This window comes from Aphelocoma coerulescens, chromosome 9 (genome assembly GCF_041296385.1).
Source record: "Aphelocoma coerulescens isolate FSJ_1873_10779 chromosome 9, UR_Acoe_1.0, whole genome shotgun sequence".
In the NCBI taxonomy this organism is placed as follows: domain Eukaryota; kingdom Metazoa; phylum Chordata; class Aves; order Passeriformes; family Corvidae; genus Aphelocoma; species Aphelocoma coerulescens.
In genome coordinates, this window is record NC_091023.1 from 15,806,831 (window position 1) to 15,834,823 (window position 27,993).

The window sequence follows — 27,993 nt, forward strand, 5'->3', positions numbered from 1 at the left end:
CTGAGCTGAAAGTAAACATTAGAGAACACCAAGGCTTGGCCTGGGTTTATGCAAAACTTGAACATTAAATAACAAACCTGTGTTGTGTATGTATATCACAGCTGGTTAGACTTCTTGACCTTTCAGCTGAAGCAAAGCCACAGAGGTACATCTCAAGAGCAGCTCGGCTTTGTCAATCATTACAGAAGTAATGGCATCCCAACATAATGCTTAACTCTGGAGTGACAACTAAACATATTCATGGCAACACCCTTGGTGTTAAATCTGGAAGAACCGCAGTTAATGGTGCATTTCAGCCACGGGCTGTAAACTTCGGTGACAATCTATTACTGACTGCTGAACAAACTGGGATTGTCCCTTCTGAGGGGATCAGAGCTACGGTGCAAACCATCTTCTACCCCTGTTTAACCACATCACCTGGATGGATCTATAGGAATTGAATCAATCTTCAGGATTGAAAATTTTGTCTCTTGTAAGACTCATTGGGGATGCATGGGGTCTTTTTGGCTGCATTTTCCTGTCAAACCAAACCCTGGCAGCTGCATAACAGCAGTAATGGTGCTGATGGTGGTTGTCTCAGGCTGGGAAGGGTTTCCTTCACCCTTGGTGCAGGTTTGAGATGGTAGGCACAGTGCACAGGACATGCTTTTTCTGTAATGCCAATATTCCGTCTGAAGGCAGCATGCAGTGAAAGTGTGGCCCCACTGCACGGACTCCAGTGACTCTTTATTTGTAGCAGGTTCTGTTATATGCAGCCGTGGGTTAATATGGAACTAAGCTTCAGCAGCAGGAATTTGTGAACAGCTATGAAAATACCGAAACAACTGCAAGGTGCTGACCTTAAAGCAGTGTTCCTTTAACTTCTGGTAGCTGTTTGTGTCCCTGCAAACCCAAATTTACTGCCTGGCTAGCGGTAATTTCTGAGGCGCAGGAAGCCATTGGGTAACGTGTTCTCTGGCTGCAGGCACGATGTGCAGAGAAGTTTTAAAAGCACCAAATTACAGAGGGTAAAACACAACTGCAAACAAAGCTCTTCCAATATTTCTCACACTAATAATGCGGAGACCTCGAGCTTTGTGTTTAACTTCGTGGATCACAGCAGGAACTGGAATTCTGTGTTTAACCTTCTTCCAGGTAACCAAACCCTTCACTGGGACCAGGCTGATTTTAGGGATTTTGTGGGGGGAAGATTCCAACTTTTATAGAATTTAGACATCAGGTTTTTTTGTGGTTTCTTTTTTCTCTCTCTGTGTGTGTGTGTGTGTGTGTGTGAAGGATTTTTTTTAAGGACCTAATGAATTTGGTGAAGATTTAATGCTCACAAAAATTCCAATTAACGCAAAGAAAACATGACTGCCCTAGTCCTTTATTCTGTCTGTGGCAATTGAAATGGAAGAGCTTGGGGCTTCAGCAGCATGGGTGGGTGTTTGGCTGCTCTGACAGATTCCTGCCTCAGAGCAGATGCACTTTGCTGCAGTCTAACTACGCTAAGGTGGCTCTGCTGAGGTGGTTTGAAGGATGATAAAAGAGAGTCCAGAGGTTGTCATTCAGCCATGAAGAATACTCAGGATACATGTAATCACAGCAGTCAGCTATCTGCTTTTAACCTGTTATTTTAATAATCAGTTGAAGTGCAAAAAAACGCAAAAGAATTAAAATATTCTGCACCAGCGTGCCTATGTGACATGGAAAATTAGCTCAGTTTTAAAAGGACACATCTGGAAGAGATGAAGCTTCTGTCTTTTTCTCTAGTCCTCATTTGGGTTTCAGCCACTCATGATATTTCACAGATAATGCTTTATATGAAAGACTTACTATATCCAAAGGTCTCTGGTGAAAGTAGGGACTGAAAGGCAGTGTGTGCACAGGATCAGACACATTATAGAGATTTGGGGGGGGGGATTTCTTGCTGTTTACAGTGGCTCAAGCCTTTCATAACAAAAAGAAGTCCTGTTAATTAGAGATTTGAAATGAGATCTTTCAGTTATGCATATTTGATACAAATTTTTAATTCAGAACAGAGCCTTCCAGTTTGACTCAGGGTCAGAAATCTCTTTGTGTTTTGGATATATGCAGAGGGAAATCCAAAGTAATTATTTACAAATTACATTCTAATAGGTTTTTTTCCAAGAAATAAATCTAAATTCCTCTGTCTTGTTCATTCTGCTTTCCAGTGTTATCACAATTCTATACCTGACCTGAATTTTTTTGTAGCAACATTGGGCAACTGTAATAACACACCTAACACCAGACAGCCAAAAAAAATCTATTGGGTTGGATTCAATTATACTGATGAACTGGTCTGGTTACTTTTTGCACAGATAATATGAAACTGAAGCTAAGATCAACAAGGCTTGCAAAAATAAACTGGCATGAGCTGAGAGTAGAAAATGTACCTGAAAAACAAGTTTCAGGTTCACATATTTGCAATACCTGACATCTGACTCTGGGAATGATGCACCACTACTATCTGAAAACAGGAAAATGCTGGGTAGAGCACACTTCTGGTCAAAACAGCTCCAATTTACAGCTGTATTCACAATTAGCTCCCAAAAAAATGAGCCACAGAACAAGAATTTGGTTATGGGGGATTTTCAACAGATGTTTCTGAATAGCAAGGCCCAGTGCAGTAAGCAGGTCTCGGACTCCAGTTGGTGTTTCCCTGCTCTTGTCTTTCCCTCTTTCAGATCAAAAGGAATGCTTTCTGCTTGGCCTAGCTTTCATCTGCAAGCTATTGAATTTATTGAGCTCTTGGTGAGGTTCTCTGCTGGTTTTGATATGAGCTGGCTCAGAGCAGAGACCCACAGACGTGGATTCCTAAGAAGAGGTCTGGTTTCAACCCTGCAGGACCAGCACTTGCATGTCTCTTCCTCTCCAGCTTCCCACTCTAAGAACAGTAATTACACTGGTAAATTGTAAAAAATCCCTCACTGATTTACGTGTTTGTTTTCAGTTAGCAGACTCTGGGTCGGACTGTGAGCTTGGCGAGAGGTGAGTGTGGCTTCATTCTCTCACCCGCAGCTGCCCCCACCTCAGGCTCTTTCAGGGGTGCTGTGCTTCTGCCTGGCACACCAGCACAGCAGAGGAACGAGGACTCCCAGAAAAAGGCCATTTAGGGTTTTTTTCCAAAAGAGGAAATGGAGGCTGGCAACCCTTTGGGTTTTCAGCAAAAACGCTGGTGGCGGGTGCCAGTGTTGAAAGGCAAACAAGTGGCACTCTGCTTCTTGCATCATCTTCATTGCTCCCATCCACATAGAGAAATTTTTAGTAGGGCTTCCTTCATGGAAGAAAACTTCTCAATCTTCTACTTACTGATGGTGCTTCTCTTTATGTTGGTAGACACGTGCTGGGGTGGGTACAGCAGCCCACTCACCCTGGACTGGAAGTCCTTTTTATTCTTCCCTTTTTAGGTGTGCTGGACAGAGCGATGAAAACTTTAGCAGCTGGTATGTGTGGTAAGTTTCAGATCTGCTTTAGAGGAAAAAACTGGCAAATAATATTCTTTGATGGATATATAGAGAGAAGGGCATTAAGAGAGACTGATAGCTAGAGAGCATTGCTCCTGGGCTGTCCCTGTGTTCTGTCTTTACAAACTAATGGAAATCATTTATCCATATCCTCCCTCACTGTACACTGACAACTGAGCTGGGAAAAAAAGATGGATGATTTCAGGGAGAAATGTTTGAATTTCCAGCCAGCACTTGCTGCTGAGCACTCAGGAGCGAGACATTGGTTTCTGGGGACTTTGATCATGTCCAGTGTGCTGGTGGGGAAACCACAACATTTAACGGCTATTTGCAAAAGATGTTAATGAATATGTTAATTTGAAGATGTGCAGCCATCTGTCGGTGCTGCCCACAGATGGTGACAGTACTGTTCCTCCCCTGCTGCCTCTGCCTTAGGTTCCTGATGATGTTTTTCCTGGCTGTGCTTCTGTCCTGCGGGATCTGCTGCTGCCTGCAGTGCTGGCTGAAGCGGCAGAGCTGCCTCTCCCGACGCACCGTGGCTGTCTTTGCCCTCAGCAGCTCAGATGCCTTTTGTGGTTAGTCCTGTCCCTGCTGCAAGGTCCTGCTGGCCCTGGTGGCCTTCCTGTGGCCCATCCATAACGTAAAAAGCAGTCAAGCTTGAGTGGGAGCTGGGAAGCAACCAGGAGCTGTATTACTGGTGAACAGTGGGGGTGCCCAACTCTGGTATCTTGGGGACACATCCAGACCGTGGACTGGAGGGCTGAAGCCACATCCACTTTTCTCCAAGCCATACCTTGGTGCTGCCCCTGTGTGTCCATGTGTCCCAAAGGTGTCTGGCTGGGGCTTGGCCAGGCTAGCAGTGGAGGTGTGTGGGACTTTCTCCTCAGTGCCAGGGCACTCAGCAGCCCACAGGCTCTGGGATCAGGCAGTCCTTTTCAGCATGTGTCCTTCATTTCTCACTCAGGCAAAACTGTACTGGGCTGACTTGAGTCACCCCAGTAGACAGCTCAACTGGCTGATACACCCTGGGGTCTGTCAAAAGATTATCTTGGTGGGTGCTGTTCATTGTGGCAGCCGCCCTCAACATTCCCCCAGGAGCGCCCATATTTTGAGGACTGGGCTTTAATGACTATGTGTAGCATCCAGAACTGCCCTGGAGTATGGCCAGCAGGCTGGGCCAGATAACGTCCCTCCAAGAACAATGAAGCTAATCCTGTTACTAGGCTAAGCCTTTCCCAGAGGGTGTATTACCTGCCTTCTGGGTGGTCATGGACAGTGTCTCCACAGGGAGGACCCAAACCCACCCAAATTCCTCTGTCCCAACTTCTTGTATCTGGAGTTTGTGGTGAAAGACTTTGTGATGCCATCCTTCAAAAATTACATCCGTGCCTATCTTGTTTCCAAGTGGTTTGGCATCTCCTCCTGGGCTCACCCCTCTCGCTCCCACGCTTGCTCTTCATGCCTGTCTGCTGCAGAGTTGTGACTTTGCTTTTTCCCCAGCTCCTGAAGCACCTCCGTGCCCATTCTCCGGATCCCTGAGCCCCTGCACGACTGCAGAGATTTCCTGTTCTCGTGCCCCACGCTTCAGCCTTGAGGGAACTGAATTGCCTCCATCTTATGAGGATGTTGTGAAGGAAAACAAGTTCTAGACACCACATGTTGGCTTTCAGTGATCCTACTTGTTTCATCAGAGATCTTCCATCATGCTGAAGGAGTGTGAGATCAAATCAGCCGTTTCCACAGGTTGGCCAAGAGACTGAAAAGCAGCACATATTTCATCTGAACCTGAAAGACGAGACTAAATGCAACAGAATAAATGCCAAAAGTATGTGTTGAATCTGTCACTGGAGCTCAGCTTGACATTTTGATGTCTCTGGATTTCAAGAAGCTTCCTCAAAGGCATATCTGTATTTGGGGTTTCTGGCTCAGCCTCTAGATTTATCTCTCTGAGACTGCTTGAGCTAGTGCAACCCAATGTGTTTTAGGACCAAATGTTGATAAATGACTTGGTAGTTACTTCTCAAACTTGGGCTGCCTCCTTCTCTCGGCGCTGTGCCAAGAAACACCCTCTGGCAAAGTCATGTTGTTCTAATACATTGTAATGCAATCATGCCACTCTGTGATGAAGGATCATTTGCCACATTTGAAATATTTAGCACAGCATATCAGATTTGTCTAGTGCAAAAGGCAGCAAATTTATGGCCAGGGAAGAGAAAACAGGAGACAGGGATTATGGAGGAGTAGCAGTGGTAGGAGCTGGTTACAGAGCATAAAAAAGTGAGTTTGCTCATTTGAGCTGTTCTTAATTTCATGGTGACTGTCCCCAGCTACTCTTGCCCTAGCACTGCAGACCATTAGGCTTTGAATGGCCCAGAACCCACTGGAAGTTCCCCACGGACATGAATTGGGGGCTTAGGTACTTAGTACTTACCTACAGAAATCTATTAGGATAAAGACTGCCATTTTCTTTGAGGTGATCACTGCAGACAGGATGGCAAAATAAGAAGCCATCCAGACTGCCTTGTGCCCAAGCAGGATCAGCTAAACAAATGTCATTCCTTGGAGGTATTAGCCTAAATAGTTCTCAAATTACTGAAGAAAGATGCTGAATTTCCCCCTTAGCTGGATTCCAGATGAAAGAAAAGATTTCCTTTTGTTTGTCATGGGCAGTTCACTGAAGGCTGAATTCAGCCTGCCTGACCTCTCTGCCTCTGCTCTCTCAGTGGCAGGGGCTGGGGGTGCAGTCAGACCTCTCTTGCTGCAGAAGGTGATGTCACACCTGGTCTCATGCTCTGTACTCCCATGGAGCCATGAGCTGGGGTCATCTGGGATTAGAATCCCAAAAGATTAATGGAAGCCCACAGCCTGCCTCATGGGCCACCTCCCCACCTGCAGAGTGAGGTTAGCACCAGTTCCTGTGCTCAGGAAGGAAACTGGGAAGATAAATCCACTAAAGGTTATAATATTCTCATAATGATTCTATGTAAGTACCTCTGCTCAATAAAGAATTGCAGCATATTTTGAGAGAAAATTATTTGCCAGCACCACTGCAAATTATCTCCCTAAAATCTTATTTTAGAAGCAGCTTTAATGTTTGACTCTTGTGTGAAAGGAAACAAATGTTACTTGTAGCCAAAAGAATGTTTGTGCCAGCAGGCAAAAATATTACTGGGTTTATTAATAAGGAAAATTAGCAAGTACAGACTCAGCCAGGGGAGAAGTCAACCAACTTCTGAGTGTCCTTTTGCTGGCTGAACATGGTAAGAATTGCAGGTAATCAGCACCTCTCAGGATCAGATCTTTCATGTACATAACTGCTTCCACCACTCAACCCCTTCAATTTATGCCCTGAAGCATGAGATTTGATTATGTTTGTCACTGCAGCTTGCATAGCCTGTTAGTGGGCATTAAATCAGCCATCACTTGATTCCCACCTACACACTGTGTTTGCTTCAGTGACCCCTTCGTGGCAGTGAACTCCACAGGTTGTCTGCATTATGTGCTGCATAAAACATTACTGCCTCTTGCTTATTAATGGCTTGGCTCTAAATAAATCGCTGCCTTTAATTTCATTGAATGTCACCTTCTAATCAGATGGCTGGAGAGGCTAACAAGCAGGGACTGCTCTGGTTTCAATGCCTCCAATCCCTCTGCATCCCTATTTCTCAAGGACCAGTGGTAAAAGCTTTTACCCGAGGTGATAAAAGCTTCCCCAGCCACCCAACAGAGGACAAGCAAGGCTTTCAACACACAGAAACATTCGAGGGAATGGGTTTGTTCCCCTGCTACTTGTGTGCATTCGGTTTCATGTTTGAGGTGCTTTAATTATGCACAAAATGAATAAAATTATTCCCTCAGAATTGCGACAAGCGGCTCGTAGTAAAGTAAGCTAGTGGCTGTCACAAAATCAGGCTCCATCTGGAGTCACCAGCATGGGACAACCTGTGTGCTGTGGTACCTGTCCAACATGACAGGAGCCATGGGAGCTTCCAAAAACTGCTGAAAGCCAGGAGGTATTTGCAAAAAAGAGCTCCTGTAGGGTTGCTGGAGGGGGGGACATAAACTAATATTGCTGCTGGTTTGGGGTAGGGAAGGAGAGTACCCTGAGAAGGGGCTCAGGGTCCCGGACCTTGGCTTCCTGATCACTGGAATGGACAAGAGGATGGGTTTCTTCCTTCTACAAAAGCGTTCTGGGTGGCCCCACCAACCTGTTATTCCCAAAGAAAGCTGCTTGTCCCAGCTTGCCACCTCACTCCCATGTGCTCCAGCAGAATGGACAAGGTTTCTCCAGACCTCTGTTCCCATTCTTACACAAGCAGAGATTTTGCCACGTAATTGATATTTTTATAAGCACTCAGCTCTTAATGAGAGCAGTTAATGGAATTTGGCTGATGTTTCCAGAACTGCAAGGAAAGAAGAGCCATTCCCTTATAATTCATCACCTTAGGAATAGGGTTCACCTTGGAAAAGCACTTGTCCTGCTGTGACTCTCTGGCTGCCACTCATCCTCTGACTTATACTTCCTGCTGACTTTGAGAAGAAATGGCCAACAGCTCTAGAAAAAAAACGGGAAAAACACTAGAAGACAGATGTGTTTGTGGGAGAACTTGTCATCAGCAAGCCTTGTGAGGGGGAAACGGGAGCAGTGCAGAGGAGCTAATTGCTTGGTGACCATCTGGAAGCAAAAGACAAAGGGAACGTGGTGAGGCACACGGCTGGACTTTCACCTCTGCAGATTAAGAGCTGAATAATAAAGTCATAAACTGGCTCTCAGGCAAATAGAGCAAAACCAGAGGCAGCTGAGCCATAACAGGGCATCAGTTTGGAGTGCCAGGAGGGTTGGACATGAAAGATGGGAAAATAATTGATATGTTCATTAATATTTTTTTTCAATTGTCATCCAAAATTCTGCATTATAGGCTGAAGACTTCTGCACAGGGGGGATGAGGATGGGGCTGGGGACAGATGCCCGCTCTCTTTGGGTCACTAGATGGCACAATTCCGGCTCTTTCCTTCCTCGCTCAAAGGCATTTTACAGCAGGAACCCAGGAGCTACAGGGAGAAAATTGTTCTCACTCCCTGTAACGGAGGTTGGCCAGAGTTATTTCAGTCATTAATCACTTTCTCACAATATGTAACAGATGCAGAAGAGCAAACTGTGGGAGTCCAGCCCCTGCTGAGAGAGAAAATCTTGCATTCTTGGTGGAATTTTACTTTTCTCTCTTGGAAAGTTTATGAAATGACTCTAAGTAGATGTGTCTAAACTGGGATAAATTCTACAGCTGCTGAAGATGCCTTGCTGCAGGTGCACATTGAGGTCTGAGGTTTGTAGCTACCAGCAAAGGTCTAGGCAGCCTCCAAAATCACTCCCCCATGCCCAAGGGCTGGTCCTGTTTGTGCTGCTGCCTTTTGTGTGTCCTTGCAGGAGAGCAGTGATTCCCTGACAGGAGTCAAAGCAGGTCACTTGGCAAAACACCTTCCTGAACAAGACGTGGATGGGGCTAGAGAGACGCGACACTCAAAGGCAATTGTGTTTATTAGATCCCACTGATGTTACAGCTTGTAGGAAAAACACAATGCTGCACTAATTTTCCTGTCTACTGGAAATAATTGTTCAGATCTACTGAAGTCGCAACAAAATCACATGGCAATGTCTATGAAAAGGCAGGAAATCCATATCTTGGGAAACATTGATGCAGCTGCAATAGGAGATAGCCAAGTTCACAAGGTCACAGTAAGAGTGAGCCTTAATTACAGCTGGAGTTGTTAAAAGCCCTCATGAGCAAGGCTGATCCAGGCAGGGAGGGAACGAAATGCTGCATGCAGAAAAGGACAGCCATTGCAGATGACATTTGTTTTATTATCTCCCTCACTTGCCTGTATCAAAATGGGAAATCAATAGCTATCTGTAAGGCATGGAATCAACTTAGCAAAGATCTTACCTAAACACATCACTGTTTTCCATAACCTGCAACCAGCCGGGTCCCTGGCAGGGTGCACGGAGCTGTCAGTGGAGAGGACAATGGGGAGCCCCAATTCAAGGAAGCACCCTGGGGCAGGCACACCGGGTGGAAGGGTGCTACTCCCAGCTCGCAGCTAAATACCTGACTCTACCTATGCCCTGGGAAACAAAGACTGAGGTGTCCAAACATATAAAAATACCCCTTGGAAGCTAGTGAAAATACGGAGAAACCTAAAAAGCTGTTGGAACTGATGGATTAAATGTTGGGCCTCAGCTCAGCTGGAAATTACGATTGAGCAAAAAGCCTTGGTAAGCCATCGATGGCCATCAGGAGGGGAAAATCAGTCTGTTGTCATTCCTAGTGAGCTGCTGCTGAATGGAATGTAGGTAGATATTAAGGAAATACCTTAATAACTGAGCTCACCTGATACATCTTTAGCCTTAGGGACTGGTTGTGATTTTGAAAGGAAAAATATGTCCTGTTTACTTTCTGGGAGGTTTCTTGCTAATGAATGTACAATTAAACTAGAATAGATCTGCATTGTGTCCTGATAATGAGCTAATGAGGAGTGAATCCTGCAGTCATGAAACCTTTGTCAGTATTAAATCCAACAGGGATTAACAATTAAATATTAACAGCTGATCAAAATATCAGATAGACTGTCAGCAGAATTTGAATAATGAAGCAATGCACTACTGGACTGGTTACAAAACATTAACCCAACAAAACTAAGAGTTGCTGTGACCTTTTCCCAGTCATCTTGTGCAGGAGATAAATCCTCAAAAACTATCATAGAGTTTGGCTAGAATAGAAGTATGATTAAAGAATTAACTCTTATTCTATATAGATACTGAAGAAGAGAGGCTCACAAGTGCTGATGCAATATTCTTCTTCATATGCAAAGAATATTTGTACCTAAATTCTTTGTATGTGAAGTGTATTTGAGGAGTTAAGATAGTATCTGGGGTATGTGTGTGCTCTATTTGTGTACCCCAAGGAAGAACACAGGGCTAGAGGGACTAAAGAAACTAATCCTTTATATTCACCCCTGATGAGGGCATAGACATTCAGTGCCCACTGAGCCACTGCTTGGTGTGACCAACGTCTTGCAAGTCACAAAACAGCTCCCACCACCTTAAAACAAGTAGAAGACCATTAGGACAAAGGCCCAGAATTCTCCTCAAGTGCTGAACAGGAGAAATCAATGGTCTGAGATTTGCAATTACACCTGCATTTCTTCTCTGCTAAACAAGAAATAAATCTTCACAGCAAGAAATAACCTCTGTGCTCAGAAAAAGTATAGAGAACAGCAACAAGAGGCTGGCAGGCATCCCTGAGCGTTTGTGGGGAGGGATACTGTGCTGGCTTCATAGGCTGGGGAGGTTTTGATTCAGGGTTGATGATGTCTTTGCTCAGTACCTCCTCCCCAGGAGCATCTCTGAGCTGGGGGAGCTGGGCTGAGGCTGCCTGCAGCATTTCACATCCCTCAGGGAGGCTGAGGGAGCATTTGCCTCTCTGGGCAGGAGTGGGGATGTGGGCAGTGGAGCAGTCACTGAACACAGCTCTGCCTCTGGGGTGTATTCACCCTCCATCTCCTTCCCAGTGTGTCTCTGAAGGAGCAGTGGAGCAGAGATACAGCCAAGGAACCAGACCCAAAATTGTTCCCAGAGTTTCCCTGCCCCAGCAGAGTATCAGCAGTGTCAGCTCTCCTGTCCCAAAGCCCCACAGAAAACACATTTCTGATGTGGCTGTGAAAAAGTTTTTTAAAAAGCCCAAAACACCAAGCTCTGAATGCAACTTTCTGCAGTAACAGACAAAAATTCCTGTCACCTCCAGATCTCTTTGTGCATTCTTGGTATAACCTGTGAATTCATCACATTGCTCATAACTCTTGTACTCGTTGTCTCTCAGGACCTTGTAAAAAAGCCTCCATCACCTCTCCTACTGTGTTTACATCTGTTCAATACAGCTCATCTGTTGGCAGTAACCTGCTCTCAGTTTGGCTGACATAAACGTCTGCCAGCCCAAACAGCATGAACTCTGCAGGCACGAGCCTCCCTTGCCCGGGGAGCAGAGCTGCTACCAGGGCTCTTGCTGAGATGGTTCTGCTGTGGTCTGAGCCCTGTGGAGGTGCCTGGGCCTGCAGCAGAGCCATAAGGACCTGCTGCTGTCCTGTCTGTTCCAGGCCCCAAGTGCTTCTCGACTTGGAGCTTTGTCAGGGTTGGGTTATGTTTTGGCCTTGCTGGTCAGTTCTGTGCGGCAGCACAAGGTGCTGCTTCTGGGATAATTCATCAGAGGATTCAAACCCTTCATTTTCCACCATAGGAGTTATCAGAAGTGCTGCCTGGGATACAGCCCACTCCATCCTTAGCCATGCCATCTCCCTCTGGCCCACATAACATAAGGTTTCACTTCATATTGTCTGGGAGAAGGAAATCCAGCCTCTCCATCAAGCAGTCCATGGAGGAAGCCTGCCTCTGGTGGTGCTTCAGCACCCATGGCTGTGCACACCCAGCTGAGGCTCCACTTTTGTTTCTTCAGTGCCCCTGAGAAGACAAATCTCTGTGCTGGGAGCCTTTTCCCAACCTCCAGTGTCCATGATATGGTGTGGTGCCCATGGTCAGAAAGGACTGAATTTGGACAGTTCCTACCAACCCTAAGAAAACTCTGTCTCAGGTTCTCTTACTATTAAAGGCATGAAAGAATGTTCACATCCATCCTTAGGGAACATGTTAAACCATACAGGGCTTTTCCTCCCCCGCCCTAGTGAAGACCTGGGTGATGCTGTAACCTCATCCAGCCTATGGCAGCCTGGATTGCAGCAGGGGACAGCAGTCCTGAACTGGGTTTAAACACCTTTTGATGGAAAGGAACGATAGATTTTACTGTCATTTATCCTAGTTTCTAGCAGATGTAGATATATTGTAATGCACAAGTTCAGATTTTGGATCTTCATTCACTTTGTCCAAGCAATGTTTTTATTAAGCAGAATGCAGCTGGCAATTTCCAGATTTCAGTGAGTCTAGAGCATCTGTAGTGAACATTTTAACACTGATTGAGAAGGACTGTATTTTTCAGGGAAGAATACACCTGGATTCACAATATTTTCTCAGTGCAGAGGTTCATAGACCAAAGAGAGGGTCAGACATTTAACACAGCTCTTATCTCCTGAAGAGCTCCCCATCAGCCTGTAAGAGGGGCAGATCTCCATGCTGAGTGCACAGGGTGCAGATGTTAGTCAGACAGTCAGTCCCTCCCTTTGCCAGTATTTTCTCCTTTGTACACTCTGTCGACACATTGCCAGACATGGAACAGATCCATCTTGCAGTTTGGGCATCTTCATGCAGAACACTGCGGTCTGATTCAGGAATGGCTGATTTCTCTCACTTCTACCAACAGTGCTGAGACAAATGCTGAAAGAGTTTGTGTTGGTTATTTCAGTCTGTGCTTACGCAAGTGGCCTCAGCACTCAAGACAACAGGATTCCATAAGCAGGATCTTCTCAGAGTTTACTTTCGTGAAGGAAAGGTTTTTTTAAGCTCTCATAAATGCAAACATTGTAGCATACAGTAGATCCTTGACACTTAACTGCACCTGTATCACAACCACAAGAGCTTGAGTGTCTGTGCAATCCACTACAAATAAAAGCAGAGCTCTTTCTGGAGCACTTACCTCCTCCTCACACCCTTGTGTCCACCGCATACATTTTGGAGGTGGCTGTTTGGGAGGATGGCAAATGCACGTTTGTTACGACGGTCGCAGCTGAGGAATAGCCTTTCCTCAAGGAGTAAGCAGAATGGAGTCTTCCAGAACTGGTCTCTGTGAGGCACAGGGAGAGAAATAGGAACTGACAATGAGTGTTTGGTGACTTTCAGCTGCAAAGTTTTGTGATTCAGGGAAAGAAGAACTCCAAGGTGTGACATAATAACAACACATTTTATGTCATCCTTACACTTCAGCTCCCACATGAAGACCTTGATGCACTTTCTAGAGCTGCCTAACTAAGACGATTCCCATTTTACAGCTGAAAATATTGCCACTGGAGATGAGCAACCATCCCAAAGGATGTCCCCAAAGGACCTTCCCCTGTAGCACACTTTGAGCAATGGCTGTGCTTCAGCTGTGCTTCCTCACCTCTGAAGAGATACATGCAGCAGGTGAGCAGGGACCCAGACAAGAAGCAGCCGAGTGACCCTGCCATGCCGAGCCAGCAGGACCAGCCAAACTTGTACTGGATGCCCAGGAACACGTTGTGGAAGAGCAGAGAGGAGCGCTCCACGTAGACATCCACAGCGTACCACACAGAGCCCGTGATGCCGGGGAGACCTGCAGGGCGGGACAGGGGTGCCACACACAGAACCACAAGGGATCAAATCTAAAGCTATAGCTGCTGTCTGCTGGGTCAGACTTCACGGTGGGACCACCTTCCTTGGACAGCAGGGTTTGGCCCCTCTCCATGGTCAGCCTTTGGCGGATTCACCCTGGCTCCTGCTGATATCTTGTGCTGCCAGGCAGAGGCTGCACCTCGTGGCTTGGCACTCACACACACCTCCAGCACACTGGCAGCACTCAGATTTCTGCAGCAAAAGGCAGAAAGCTCCTCCCTTCTCAGCTTGTTGTAAAGTTGTCTCCAGAATTTAATTTTCTAATCTGTTTTGATTTTCAGAATTTTGATGATGCTTTTCAGACAAACTTTAAGAAGTGAAGGGAGGATGTTTAAAAGAGCCTCTCAAAGTGTTTTACATGTGCTCCCAGTGGTTGAGGTGAGTTACGTATTAAACCTGCTTAGGCTGAAGAAGAGGTAGCTGCTTGATACTGGCATAAAGTCAAATGATATTATTTGGTCCCTAGTTGGCTATTTATTTTTGTATTTAAAATTCTCCCACTGGCTGTAACAGCAAAGCACCTGAGCTAGTTGGTTATTTATCACCTAGAAGGGACAGACATGTTATTATCCTTTTATTAGAGATCAGCTGCAGAGATTTTGGGCTAAGTGACTTGCCCAAGGTCACACAATCTGTGGCAGAGGCAGAAACCATACCAGGATGCCAGGACTTTCTAGTCCTTCAGCACTTGGTCGAGAGACCTATGGCAAGGTCTCTTTGCCATATCAACAACGTTGACTGCTCCACAGTGAAACAGCAATAAATGGAAGTCAGTCAACTCAAAGCCAAGTCACCTGGTCAAAACATGAACTGAAAGCAGATAAACTGAACTACATGCTGTTAGAGGCAGGTGGTGAACAGAAGACACTGCATTGCACAAATAAATCAAGTAAAGATCCTTCCTCCTACAGAAATTCACCAACCAAAATAAAAGAAGGCTTTTAGCACTTCCCCATTTTGCCAAAGGGTGTCCTACGGAATGGGGACACAGTGTGGAAATACCTGCAATGAGCAACATCACTCCAGACACCACGCAGATGCGCAGCTTGATGAGCGGCTCATCGGGAAGGAATTTCACACAGTCCAGTCCCAGGACAAGGAAGAGAAATCCAAATCCTGACAGGATATCTGCTGTGATCATCATGGCTCGGGTCAGCACCAGCTTCACTGCAGGACAAAAGCAGATCATTCTAGTGCACAAGGAATGGAAATGTGGACAGGTAATGGGGTCAGATCCCCCAGGAACACTTTTTTCAGCTTCCCCTGGGAGTAATACCTGACTGAGAAAAGGAACATGCCTCTAATTATCTGTCACTGAGTAGAACAGATACTCTTTTAGTCTACACTCAAGTGTCCCCACCACTTGTAGAATCATCTCTGACTCTTACATACCAGGATGCTCGGCGTAGATGGAGTCATACTCATCACAAGTTTGGATCCCATCAAAAACGTTTGTGACACATTCCCACCACAGGCCACGGCATTTTGTACTCACCTGTGGATTGAGGAGACAAGGAAGACCGTAAGTTAAAATATCCACCAACACAACAGTTGGTCATCTTAGCCCTTCAACAGAAATCCTGGTCAAGTTACAATGATGGTAACCAGTGTTTAGCTTGAAGAAGAGAAAAAGGAGCAGGATAGAGGAAAAGGACAATGTTTTCTGTGTCCCTACTAAGGTTTTTACATGAGAGCAAAAGAATTCAGACTAGACATTGGGAAAAAACCCTGCCTATTAGTAAGGATAAAAATTCTGAAGGAAATTTCTGGGAGGAGCTGACCAGAGAGATCTAAGAGCAGGTTTGCTCACCCATTGCCAAACGCTTATCTAGGCTGAGCTGGGCATGGCTATGGACCAGACAGCCTGAGACTTTGCTGCCCATGCTCCCCTTCCTTACACCATCCTCCTGACAGTGGAGGAGCAGCTCAGAGAGTGGGAGAGGAGTGCAGAGGAGTCTGGATGTGAGCCCCTTTGCAGACACCTGGGGAAGGTTTCCCCCAAATGACTCAGCTGTAGACACTGGCTGGAAAATGAGAGGCAGCTGGTGCTGATCCTGGCCCTGGGGCTCCCAGTGTGCTGCCAGCCATGGGACCACGCGTGCCCAAGCCACAGTCATCGCTTAGACATCCAGACTGGGGCAGACGATGGAGGAGCATCGTGGTTAATCGTCTCCGCTGTCCTCAAGCTGTAGATACCATTCCCAGCCCAGCCTTCCATAAATCACTTTAATATGGGAGGTGTTTTCATTACCAATGCAAATATGGCAACAAGCACCTCTGAAATATTCCTGGAATTGCTCATACAAGGAGCAGAGTTAATGTCAGTGCAGCTTTGGATTCCAGCCCGCCCGCTGCTGCCAGCGACACCCGCTGCAGTTAATGGAAGGAGAAACTCTTCCAGCAAATGAGTTTCACGCAGGGGAAGGGGACCAGGCTTGCTTGGATGATGCAATAAATTCATTTTTCTTGTCCTGTGTAAATCACAAAGCAGATAATAACATATCTCAGCCACATAATAAAGTCTCATTCAGGATGTATTGAAGTCTGTAGCCAACCGCAGTATTTTCTCCACAATACAATGTCTGAGCCAATCTGTGCACCTCCTCTGTGATACTGCTCTATGGATCAAAGGTGAGTAAAAATGACTCACTGCTTCAGACTGGCAGAAGAGATACTATTTATATTTGAGGGAAAATAATCTACATTTTTTGTTTCATGCAGATGAAAAGTGCTTAGCATTTCTGAGAATTTCTGGGCATATGTAATGAAAAACATGATGAAAAATGAGAAGCAGTGATGGAAAAAACAGATTTCATTTATTCTGTGATTTTCAAGAGAAAAGTGTCTTGTAAAACAATTTGCCATGTTAACATTCGATGTGTTTTTACCATGGCCCTCTTAATGCAGTTGCAGGTCCTCTTCTGTCTTAACTCACCAGCATTCAGGCTGTGCTTGAAATAAGCATATTTTTATTAAATTACATTTTTTTCCACTTGTATTTATGTAATTTCTCTTTCCTCCCAAACCACCATAGGCTTATTCATACTACTCTGCATTCAGCTAATGATGTCAGTTACTTTATTATAATGTCAGCTCATATTATTATTGTTTTTTAAATCTTACAAGCAGCATCTACATCTAAATTATTTATAAAGAGACTAACAGGATTCTGGGCTTTGTCACCCTCCAAGCAAAACAGAGGCCTTAAGCACTACAGTTATAGTCTAGCTTGTGAAATAACCCCCTTCCCAGACTAACAGAATCTTGATTTATGTTTTGCATTTCTTGGGATGTTTCAGTTGTCACTACTCCTGCTAGAGCCAGCACTGAGCATGGGCAAAGCAGGGACCAGCCCATCTCCATGCAGCCTGTGTGCAGCCAGGGATAAATGTCCATTGCCTGGTTCAGGAGGGATGGGAAAGGGTGTCAGTGTGGGGACCTGTCGCTGCCCCGAGCCACTGCTGAGCTATTCTTTTTTCTGCTGCCAAGGGCCAACCCTTGCTCCCCTCTGCTTTGTGCACAGTTGATCCTTCTGGTTGTTAATCTGCTCCCGAGCCACCCTTGGGCATCTTCCCTTGCGCTGACAGCACAGACCTTCAGGCACACGGGAACTCGCTGCTGTAAAGGGGACAGGGGTCAGGGCTTGGGGCATCATGTGGGGACATGGATTTCCCCATCCCATGGCTGGACCTGTGCACCGTGTTGGTAGCACTAATTCCCCATCACCTCTCTCCCCCCATAGCAAATGTGCTCCAGCTTCCCTGGGCCCAGCTGAGGAGCCCCTGAGCAGCCAAACATCACAGCCACACTCTTCATCTCCCACTTTGATTACGAAACACGTTGCCACGACCTGCTTTCCCTAACACAAGTATGCATGTAAAACATGAACTGCATAATGACTGTAATAGATATAATTATACCCTATTCATAATGTATAATTAATAATAAAATAATTCTCATACAGAAAAAAAAAAAAAAGAAAATTACAAAACAAGCACACACTTCTCCTTCTGGGGAAAGCGGAGAAGACAAACACGCAAGTGATGTTAGTCACGGTGTTTTACCTCACTCTGAGAAGGTGCCAGCAGACAATGATTACAAGCCTAGCTCGAGAGTAAAACAGGCAGCATTTAACAGTAGTGGTGGTATTTATAATCCACCTGCAACAGGGAGGGACTGTCTACACAACACAGCACTTGTTGAGAAGATTATGGGCTTTTTCCACTACAAACTACCTCAAAAATTGGCCCAGCCCTGTCTCGATGCTTCACAAGGAGTCACCATCTTAAACAACTTTCTGTGTGGCTGTAACCTGTTGTTTCTGAAGGGAGGTGAGGGGCTGTGAAAGCTGAGTCAGGGCCCCTGCAGGTGACTGCTCCTGGCACTCACTGGCCTCTTCTTCCTGGGATGCTCCTCTCCAGTGGGACCACAGTGAGGGCTTCATCCTCTCCAGCTGCAGGGGGCCAGGGTCAAAGACAAGCAACCAGCCAAGAGCCAGCAGCTACAGCTGCTGAAGGATGGCGTTCCCTTCTCCTGGATTCAAAGTTGCCTGGCTTACCCTTTTTCCAGCTGAAAACAGGGGTCATTGTGGTTTCCACGCCTTTCTGGCCATGGACATTCCCCTGATTAGAGAGGCAGTGAGTCATTAGGGTCATTAAGGAGATCAGTGGTCAGGTATTAAGGCTGGGGGCGTTTTGCTCCATTATTTAGTATTCACACTCAGAGCCGGAATGTGAGAATAGTGGTTGCTAAGAACCAAACTGGGTGTTAATGGAGCACTTTGGACAGCCCATCGCAGGTGCCTTTGCACCAAGAAGACAAGGTTACACAGCCTCACGGTAATGGACTGGTTCTTTATTGGACTCTCTTTGCTCAGTCGCTGGGTTTCTCTCTTCTGGTTTTCCCCACAATCGTATTCACTTGGCTTTTCTGAGTATACTGATACCTTCATCTGGCTACTTCCTGAAAGGAATCTGAAATATCTCCCAAATAAAGAGTCATATCCCATCCAGAATCACTGGGTGCACTCTATTTGCCCTGTGGAGAGGCTCACAGAGCAGATACACTGCAACTGCACTGCACTGGATCTGTGCCGTGTGCTGACACCTCAGCACTTACATCCTCTTTTCAGGGTTTCTGACAGTCAGATTTTCAGGATTTCTTGTGGCATAGAGAAAAAAATTGTTTTTCTTGTAATCAGTTTTATCCTTCTTTCCTTGGATAATTCACCCCTTCGTGTGCTGCAACTAAATGCTGCATTGCAATCACTGAGAGCAGAGGAGCTCGTCTGGTTTCGTATGCTGGAGAGCAGATAGAAAGTTTCCTCCTGATACATTCAGCCAAACTTTCTGTCTTGGAAGGTGTTTCACCTTCACTGCCTAAAGTATCCAATTTGCCAGGGAGCAGATTCCTACACTGTGGACTCACAGCTCTTAAATGTACAGAAATGAATAGCTGTGCTGGGAAGAAAATTACAAATTTGCAGTATTGAGTGCTGGAAAAACAGTGATGATTTGGGGCCTGGAGTCCTTGGGGCACACCTTGCATGTAAGCAGCAACCTGCTCCCTTGTTTTCAATTTACTTTGCCAATACCCTTCTCTAACATGAGAGTGCCACTGTCCACATGAGTTCCAGGAGATACTGAGTCCCCATGCTCCCCTTAAGTTTCTGGTAGCCCTGTAGCTCAATGGCTGTTCAGAAAAAGACTTGAAGAGCACAGTTGTGCATGCTGGATGTCTCCACCAAGAAGTCTGGACTACAGAACTAGAAACATCTCCAAAATATCCATGCAGGCTGGACATATGGGATAACTCCATTCAAGTTCATGCACATTTAAAACTACACCCTGTAGATCTTTCCTGAACTTACAAAGTGAGAGCACAGTCGGGATAATAAAGTCTGGAAAAGAGAAATACACAAAATACCACTTTTCCCCTTTTCTTGCCACAGTAATTAGTTTAATTTTCATCCACTTTCATCCAGCACAACAGGGAGAAAGAACATGAGAGTGGAGTAATGACACCGGGAGCCAAACTCTCTCTAGGACACATTGGTTTTGGTGATCGGGCTCTCCTCACCCCAGTCTTACCTCCAGGGAGTCATCAGCATTCACCATCCAGCAGTCTGTCCAGGTAGATGTTATCAAAAACCCAGCAGAGAAAAAAGCAAAAAAGCAGCCCACATATTGGAGGAAAAACTTCATGCCAGCAGGTGCTCAGCACATCCAGGGGAGTGAGAACAGCAGTGCCCAGCCTTGTTCCTAAAGCCGGGGTAGAGACTGAGCCTCACAGTGTCCCAGATGACCACCACCCTCTCCCAGTGACCATGAAGAGCAGGGCCTCCTCGCTTGTGCAGATGGTAGTGATGGCTGCAGGAGCAGTGGTCACCTGCCAGGGGTCAGGAGGAGGGTGAGAGTGCCCACGGAAGCTGCTGCAGCCAATCCGCCCTGCAGCGCTACAGCTCTTGTCATGCCTGACTGAAGAGAAATGGGGCTGTGCAGAAGTGACATGCAGCTAACTGGAGCCCTGGACTGGCAGGGGGGCAGGTATCATGGCAGGTTTTGTCAGAATAGGGATTAGAAACAAGAATCAAAACTTGTTCTCCAGGGCAGAAGTTTTGAGCACTGCTGAGGGACACAGAGAGGAGCTCTCATGCGCACACGCGTTTCTCCTTTTCAGTGGTTTGTGCCTTAGCAGGGAGCAACTGCAAAGTGTCTTGGTGTGGATCCCAGGCCCCTTGGCTGTTATCCTGTTGGTCTCTGGTGCAATGATGATCTAGTTCAATGCAGGAATGTCACTAGGGTGGGAAAGGAAAAGGTAGCGATCATGGACCTTCAGAACCAACATTCACCCCCATCCCAGCTCAGATACGGAACTCTATATTCTGAATTTAAGTCAAACCTCAATACCTCTCATGCCCTGGACCTCGATTCATTCATGGCATGCATAGAACTCCCATGTGGAAATCCTGAAATTTTCAAACCAGTGCCAGTCTGGAGGATTTCAGCTGGTTGGAATTTCCCTGCTTGTTTACTCTGATTGCAAACTTCCTGTATTCCTGCAGGACTCCCCCGGTGAGCAGGGGCCACACAGGCTGCCAGGAGCAGAAGGCTGGGGCCTCTGTGTGAAGCTTCTCACTGTCTCCTCTCCTGCAGTGCTGAGAAAGCCATCAGGGCTCCAGAGCAGCTTTCAGAAAAACCAAAGGGGAGTGGGACTAGAAATTTCTCCCACTCCAAAGGCACAAATGCACAGAAACCACCGCATCCTCAATGATGACTATCTTTGAAGACAAAGAGAAGCAGTAACAGGCTGAAGACGTGCCTTGAATGGGCGAATATTCACCGCGGGTCAGAGGCGCAGACTCCTGCTCTGCGTTCAGCTTCGCCTCCAGCCGCCCGCCCAAGCTGGCGGTGTCTGTCATCTCAGCCGTCACCTCCAGATGGAGCCAAGCGGCACCTTTACAGAGCTGCTCAAAGCCTCCGCTTCTCCGGGATTTCCCTTCAAATACCACAGCACTGAGAAGTTTATTCTTACAATAGATAACCCGTATAATTCCTATCATAACCTCATGAAGCGGTTTTACTGCCAGAGACCACAATTTTTGCCCTCGATGCCAGGCTCACTCCTCTCCTCAGAGGTCACTCTGTGCAATAGGTCATCAGCACGTGCTTTGGGAGGCTTAAGTGGAGAATAAAGTCCCAGGTCATAAAGCCAGGGTATGCAAGAGACGGCTGCTTCAGCTTTCTGCTTTCTGTTTCCTAATTCCACTTGTAGAAGCTAAGTGAGGAACTTTCCTTCTTCCATCTTTCCCAGATGCAGGTCTTGGTGTGGTTATGTGGATATGATGCTTTCTGCTGGGTTTTCTGGTATCCAAATGTCTGTAAAAGGCAAAGAAACCTTCACGATTTTCACTTCATGGCTTTCTGTGACACGGGCAGCTTTGTGTTTTCAACAGTTCTGACCCACAGGGACATGGCAGTGCCCACACAGGTCCCATAAAGGACAATGGCTTTCATTAGCCACATATATATCTATAGATTAGACTGCATTTATGTGAGACAGGTACTGAAAATATACATCATCTTCCTACACTTGTCTTGTACTGTGTTCATTAACCTCTGTCTGCACCCATTTTTAAAAAGCATCCTAGTCAGTTGTCATTTGAGGCAACTCAGAAAAAGTGGTGTGGTGAGCTCAGAAAAGGCCTGAAAAAATCTGAGACAGTCTTCCCACTATCAGCATTAAGTCCTTAGCAGTGTTAAGAGCAGAGTTTAGCAGCAACAGAGCCTGGATCAGCCAGGATATGTATTATAGCCATATGAATCTCCTTGCCTTCTCCTTCTGTCCTGCACCCAAATACAAGCCACTTTCAGAGAGGATAAGCCCAGTGGAAAGAAAGGGGACATTTTCTCTTATTTGGTGCATGAAGAAAGTGTCTCAATACAAGCATGACAGAGGTGGAAAGTGAAAATCTCCCATGGTAATAGCCAGAGAGGTGTTTTTAAGCTTTTGTGATGGGCACATCGTATTCTGTTCTTCCAGCTCTGCCCATCAAATGTCCACGGATGTCAGACCAAGAGGCAAACTCCACTAAGGGATGGAGGCAGCACATGAGGCACCCGTGCTGCCTGTGCTTTGCTCCATCTCTCCACAGCTGTTATTGCAGTCCTGGTGATGTCTTGTTTATTTTCCGCATGCCCAGCAATGTGTTGCTGTCCCAGCTCTTTCCACCTCCCTGTGTTCATCTTCCCTGCAGGGCAGGGCAGGTGAGTGACCCTTCCTAGAGCAGGATGCCAGTGCTTCCCTGGCCATGAGTCACTGGGGACAGGAAGTGGCTCCAGCCATTTGCATCTAGCTTGGGGCTCTGGAGCATCCTGGCCTGGACAGCAGAGCAGGTCGGGATCCTCCAGTTTTCCCTCGTGCAAGACTGCTGCAGAGCAATGAAGGCAGTTCATGAATTTTCACCTGGTGGAGAGACCAATCCAATACCTGGTCCTTCTTTAGGTCTGTGTCTCCAAACAGTCCCATGGAATCTGCTGTAGTTACTAGAAAGAATACAATATTCTTTATTTAGTAGAAAATGGCAAGATACATATATCTTTATTTAAAACAAGTCAGCATCTTCTTGAAGCAAAGTCTGTAGCAGTTTCTCATCATGGTCTGCTTTCCTAACTTGCATGACAGATGTCCCCTCAGCTTCAGGAAACAGCTCTCCCAAAATAACTTCCCAAGATGTCTTTGTATAGCCCAAAACCTGGCTGCCATGACTCAGAGTAGCTTTCCAGTGAATTTGTAGGCTGTACTACATATGTTAACTGTGCTTTGACACTAACAAAAGCATTAGGGTATCCTAATATTTGATTGTCAGAGCTTGGCCTTGTCAGGCTCTTACTCTGCGTGGTATCAATGCAGCAAAACTTTGCTAATTTAAGAGTTTAATCACCTTGACTACACTCAGCCCCAGCTCAGGGACAAATGCACCATGGGTCGATTGCTTTTATTACTCATTAACACAAGGTGGTCTGTGCTCTCCGTTAAAGCCAAGCTATTTATGTTAGAGAAAGAGAGAAACTACTGCCAGTCTTGGGAACTGGTTGTCACCAGTCTATTTACAAAATTATTTTTGCAGCAACACCCCACTGAGGTTGCAGTCCCATGAGCACAGAAGGGTGGTGTTCTGCCTTTACTCCCTCAGTGTCTAATATATAGTGTAGCAGAGAGCCTGGAGCAAGAAGGAAGTGGCGATGCTGTGCATTCATGCATGAAATACAGACCTTTCTGCAAACAGGCAAGCAGCCCGTGAGGTAACTCGTGTTCAGGGCCAGGGGATTGTCCAGCAGGAAGGGCTCAGGGGTCAGAGGTGGTGGAGAGCTTTGGAAGGGATTTTCCTAAGAGCTCTTCTGCTCCATGGGCTTGTCTGCCCAACCCTCCCCACTCCTCCCTCCTGGTTGTACCCCCTCCATTTTCCTGCTTCACACACCACCACATACAGCCTCTAAGTGTCTTCACCTCCAGAGCACTGCTCCTTGGACGTGAGATGTGTACACAAATAAATTACAGAGCAGTGTGTAATGTACCCCTTCAGCCATGCTCATATGGTCACAAAACCTTGGGATTCAGCTTGGCATTAGATCAGTAACCCCAAGGAAAATAGTAAGACTTCTGACAACCTATGATTTTTCAAGCAGGCAATACATAAGATTAAAGGAAAATAGAAAAGCAAAGGCATGTTCTGGTAGATGAGAGCTTAAAGGATTGGTAAGTAAAAACTGTGTTTGTACGTGTATGTTTGTGTGTCTGTGTATATTCTACACACAGGTATGATGCTTGCACACGCTCCTTTAAAACCGCTTTTTTAGTCACACCAAAGCAATAAATGCTAAAACAAGCATTTCATTACAGTCTTTTTAGGTTCTCAAAGTACCATGTTCTCTTCAGTACAATAAATTTAGTTTTATGGCTGCCTATGAAATCCCACACCGGAGAAACACATAATCTCAATGACGTATTATTAACCCCATTTTAGAGCTGGGGAAAACGGGGCCCTGGCTAAGTGCCTTTAGATCGAGAGCGAGGAGTCACAGTCCCGCTCCTCTTCAGCACCGGGGCAGGACTCTCTGCCTGGGCGTGGTGAGATCCGTATCAGTGGAAACGTGTGTGACCACTCGGCTTTCCTGAAAGCCGCCAGAGAATACGCGGTGCCGTCACTGCATACCAGCTCCACGCAGGTGTGTGTTGGCAGAGGAGCTGGGTAGTGGATCAGACACACCTTTTCCCGGCATGTCACAAGTTCCAGTCCACGGCCCTCGTCCCCAAGCACCCCGGGGGCTGTTGATGCCCTGCCACGTCCCTGCGGCGTCATCCTCATCCAAGCGTGCCTTTCCCAGCATGAGCCTGAACTTTCCCGTGCGCTGATACGAGGGTGATTAAAGGCAAGTGAAGCACAAGCTCTGTGTCACTGCTAGCAATCGTTCAGGAAGGGAAGGGAGAGCAGCGTGAGCATTTAGCTCTCTCCAGAGTACCAGAGAAAAGCACAGGAAGAAAGGTGCCGCGGTGGAAGGGGTTTGTGTTGTGCCTGTGCTCGGCTGCTGCTCCTCAGGGACACCTGAGCGCAGTGAGAGGGGCCGTACGTGCGCTTCACCCTGCAGGGCTCTCCTGGCTGAAATCCAGACCCCCTTGTGACTCATTTCACAAGAAACATCCGCTTCGGGCCTCTGCCTCTCGCAGATACTCACCAACCTGCTTATCTGAGTGACGAGAGACCCTCTAGGAGACTCATCGAGAAAGGGACAAAAGTAACTGCTGGGTTAGAAATGCAAAGTTTGGTAACAGGATGTTTGGTCTGCTATAAAAAGCCCAGGAGGACGAGAGCTGAGGCTCGGAGAGAACAGTTGCTGCTGTGATTCACAGACCATGAGCACAGGAGAGTTTTGAGATCGGGTTAGATGAGTGGGGGCCAGGTTTGGGTACCGGATCTGCAAGGAGTTTCCCTGAAGAGCTCTGGGGCTGTGACTGTTTAAATCACTGTCTGCCCACCTGCCTGGCACCAGCCTCTACCCACACACTCCCTCTCCCCTTCTGTTTAACATCCAGCATCCAAATGGGACACTGAACACTGCCCAGAGCTGGCACAGTGACCACCGGCTCTGCCCCCCACCCCCGGGGCACTGTACCCTCTGTGCACAGACAGGGTCTGGCAAGGGGGAGAAGTCAACTGCAAACAAAGGCTCCTATAAGGCCACCCCTTCACTCCAGCCCTCTCCTTGTGCAGGCAAGGGACAGGGCAGGGATGTTTCTGCCCCTGCTGCGGAGCAAATTAGCATGAGCAGAGCCCCTCATGTCTCACATACACCACATCGCTCCCCACCTTCATCATGCACGCAAGCTGTGCTGAGGCTGGAGGACAAAACCATGGAGGAGGAATAGAAGGACGAAAGAAGGAGAAGGACAACTTAATCCTTGATGGAAATCCCCTACAAGAGCAGAATTGCAGTCCCAGCCCTAGGACAGGAGACAAGAAGTGACTCCAGTCCTCGTCTCACCCAAGGCATTTATATAGGGAGTGTCTTCATCTTCTCTACTATTCTCTCCCCTGTCCTGTCCTCTCCCCCACATCGGAGTCTCTCTGTGCACTATGAGAGGAAAGCACAGCACGTCCTTTCCCTCCTTCTTCTATCCTGTCCCTATTCTGCCCTGGTGGTCCTGATTCATGTAGGTCCCGGTTTCTGTTTTTTACGAAGATGTGTTGTTCCTCACCCAAACTCTCCCTAAGGAGATCATCCCTCCCCCCTTTTCAGGCTTAGAGCTTCATTTGCACCTTCTTTGTCAACAGCGCAGGGCGTGGGCTCCCGGAGTGCTCCCGAAACGCCCATCGGCAAAGCCTCTGTGTACATCGGGCTTAAGGGAGAGTATCACGAGCAGAGAGACACAGCTGTAAGAGAAACACCCCCATCCTCTGACCTCCAGCCAGATAACTGGGGTTTTCAACTCCCTCTAGGCATTGAAATACAACCTTGGGTTTCCAATGTGCTCTTTCAGTCCTAGCGATAAAGGGTGTGTTGGAAAGTCCAGGGAAGAAACTCCTTCCCTCCTCCTCTGCCAATGCACAGCTCTGCTTTCAGCGCAGGGTCTTGCACTTGGCCAAGGCTTTTCAAGAGTTTCATTCCCATGTAGGCACTGGAATAACTGGCCACATTTAAATACTTATTTAAGTGTTTAACCCTGCTCCCCACTGAAAAATCCAGCCATGTGGGTCACAGCAGGGGCTACTGAGTGCTTCAGAAATACCTGGCTCTGATTTGGGTGTCCTAAAGAGGACTGAAGCACATTGAATGTCAATACTTACAAATCCCACCCTTCTGTTCCTCTCAGTTTCCAGAGACAACTACTTGTTGGAAGATGATTTTACAGGGCCAGTGTATCTCTGAGGATGCTGAGCAGTTGTTAGCTGGTTCTGGTGTGTCACAAGGTTTCCTACAGCACAGTAATCTGTGTATCTTGAATTTTTCCAGTGTCCAAGGACAGCACAAATAGGTTTGGTCTTATTGATCCCCAGAGGAATTCAGAGCAACATGTGAAAGGGGCTAAGTTCAGCAACCTGAAAAAGATGTGAAACCTCATCTCCTAAGATTGGCATCCTAACAGTCTGATCTAGAAATCTGTCAAGAGTTTATGGCAGAGCCTTTCTAGGAAGGACACTGGAGCACTTTATCTTCCCAGCACCAATTACCTGACACGTCATAAGGGCTTAGGAAAAGGGCAGAGGTTGTGGTCCAGGCACAAGAAGGTGAGACATAGCCATACCCTGAGATGAGAATCTTTGAGTAATTGACAAAGTGCTGAGTACAGCTTGGGCTTTTCCTTGGTGTGAATGTGACCCCAAAAACCAGACTCACAGGTACTTGATCCTGATGGCTCGCTTGGCCAGTGGTTGAGCAATGTAAATGGTGGTAACTCTGACTTCACAGAGGTAACTCTGTCTTCAGGATTGTCTGAACAGTGGTTCCTGGGGAGGATGTCAGATCTAGTCATTAGGCATCTTCTCCCTATCTCTTTGTAATATCACTCCAATGCCCCCTTGCTTCCTTCAGCTGATGTCAGGAAGAACAACCTGAGGTTATTCCAAAGAGGAAAATTTTTCAGTGGTGATTCTGAAGGTGGTCAGATTCTTGCCAGTCTCAGGAAAATAATTTCATAACTAGGGCATCAAGTTCATAAATGAGTATGGGCACCACCCATCACTGAACTCCTGGTGGACATTTGGTGAGGTTTGGGTAGAAATGTGATTCTTGCTATAACTGGTCGTGGAGGATCAGGACCAAGACCTTGGAGGCATCGGGAACATGATGAGAGCAAACAGGATGGGTAGATGGCAAGGGTTAGGTCTTCACAGAGCCCATTTCCTGGAGGATCTGAGATGTTTTTCTATCTGCACTTAGAAAACTCTTCCATGGATGGTACCAGGCATGAATTTTATTTTGTCAGGATCTTGATACACATTGCTCATGGCTCATGCACTTTGACACTCACATGCACAAGGATCTGCCTCCCTCTCAGTCAGGCGTGGGTCTCACTTATTCTCCCTGCTTCTCATCTCCTGCCCTGGGACTATGACACCAAGAACTGCTGCTCTCCGTGTGTTCCTAGTGGCACATGGTGGGGAAAGTGGCCACACTTTGT

The 27,993-nt window shown here is 46.7% G+C and overlaps 2 protein-coding genes across 4 annotated transcripts; one reads left to right on the plus strand and one right to left on the minus strand.

Annotated features, from left to right (window-relative positions):
- Positions 1–911: 911 nt before the first annotated feature.
- On the plus strand, positions 912–7,336 carry TMEM207 (transmembrane protein 207). 2 transcript variants are annotated; one of them, XM_069024759.1, is made up of 5 exons: positions 912–1,134; positions 2,954–2,991; positions 3,411–3,446; positions 3,903–4,042; positions 4,968–7,336. In XM_069024759.1, the coding sequence occupies exons 1-5, from the start codon at positions 1,057–1,059 to the stop codon at positions 5,114–5,116; spliced, it is 441 nt and encodes a 146-aa protein (XP_068880860.1). In that variant the 5' UTR covers positions 912–1,056; the 3' UTR covers positions 5,117–7,336. The 2 variants fall into 2 exon arrangements, with proteins under 2 accessions (XP_068880860.1, XP_068880859.1); XM_069024758.1 differs by having other exon boundaries at positions 914–1,134; positions 3,411–3,455.
- A 1,649-nt stretch (positions 7,337–8,985) lies between these two features.
- On the minus strand, positions 8,986–20,478 carry CLDN16 (claudin 16). 2 transcript variants are annotated; one of them, XM_069024503.1, is made up of 6 exons: positions 19,905–20,478; positions 15,208–15,310; positions 14,818–14,982; positions 13,565–13,756; positions 13,103–13,249; positions 8,986–12,843 (listed from the first exon to the last, which is right to left on the minus strand). In XM_069024503.1, the coding sequence occupies exons 1-5, from the start codon at positions 20,016–20,018 to the stop codon at positions 13,110–13,112; spliced, it is 714 nt and encodes a 237-aa protein (XP_068880604.1). In that variant the 5' UTR covers positions 20,019–20,478; the 3' UTR covers positions 8,986–12,843; positions 13,103–13,109. The 2 variants fall into 2 exon arrangements, with proteins under 2 accessions (XP_068880604.1, XP_068880603.1); XM_069024502.1 differs by having other exon boundaries at positions 8,986–13,024; positions 19,905–20,476.
- Positions 20,479–27,993: the final 7,515 nt, after the last annotated feature.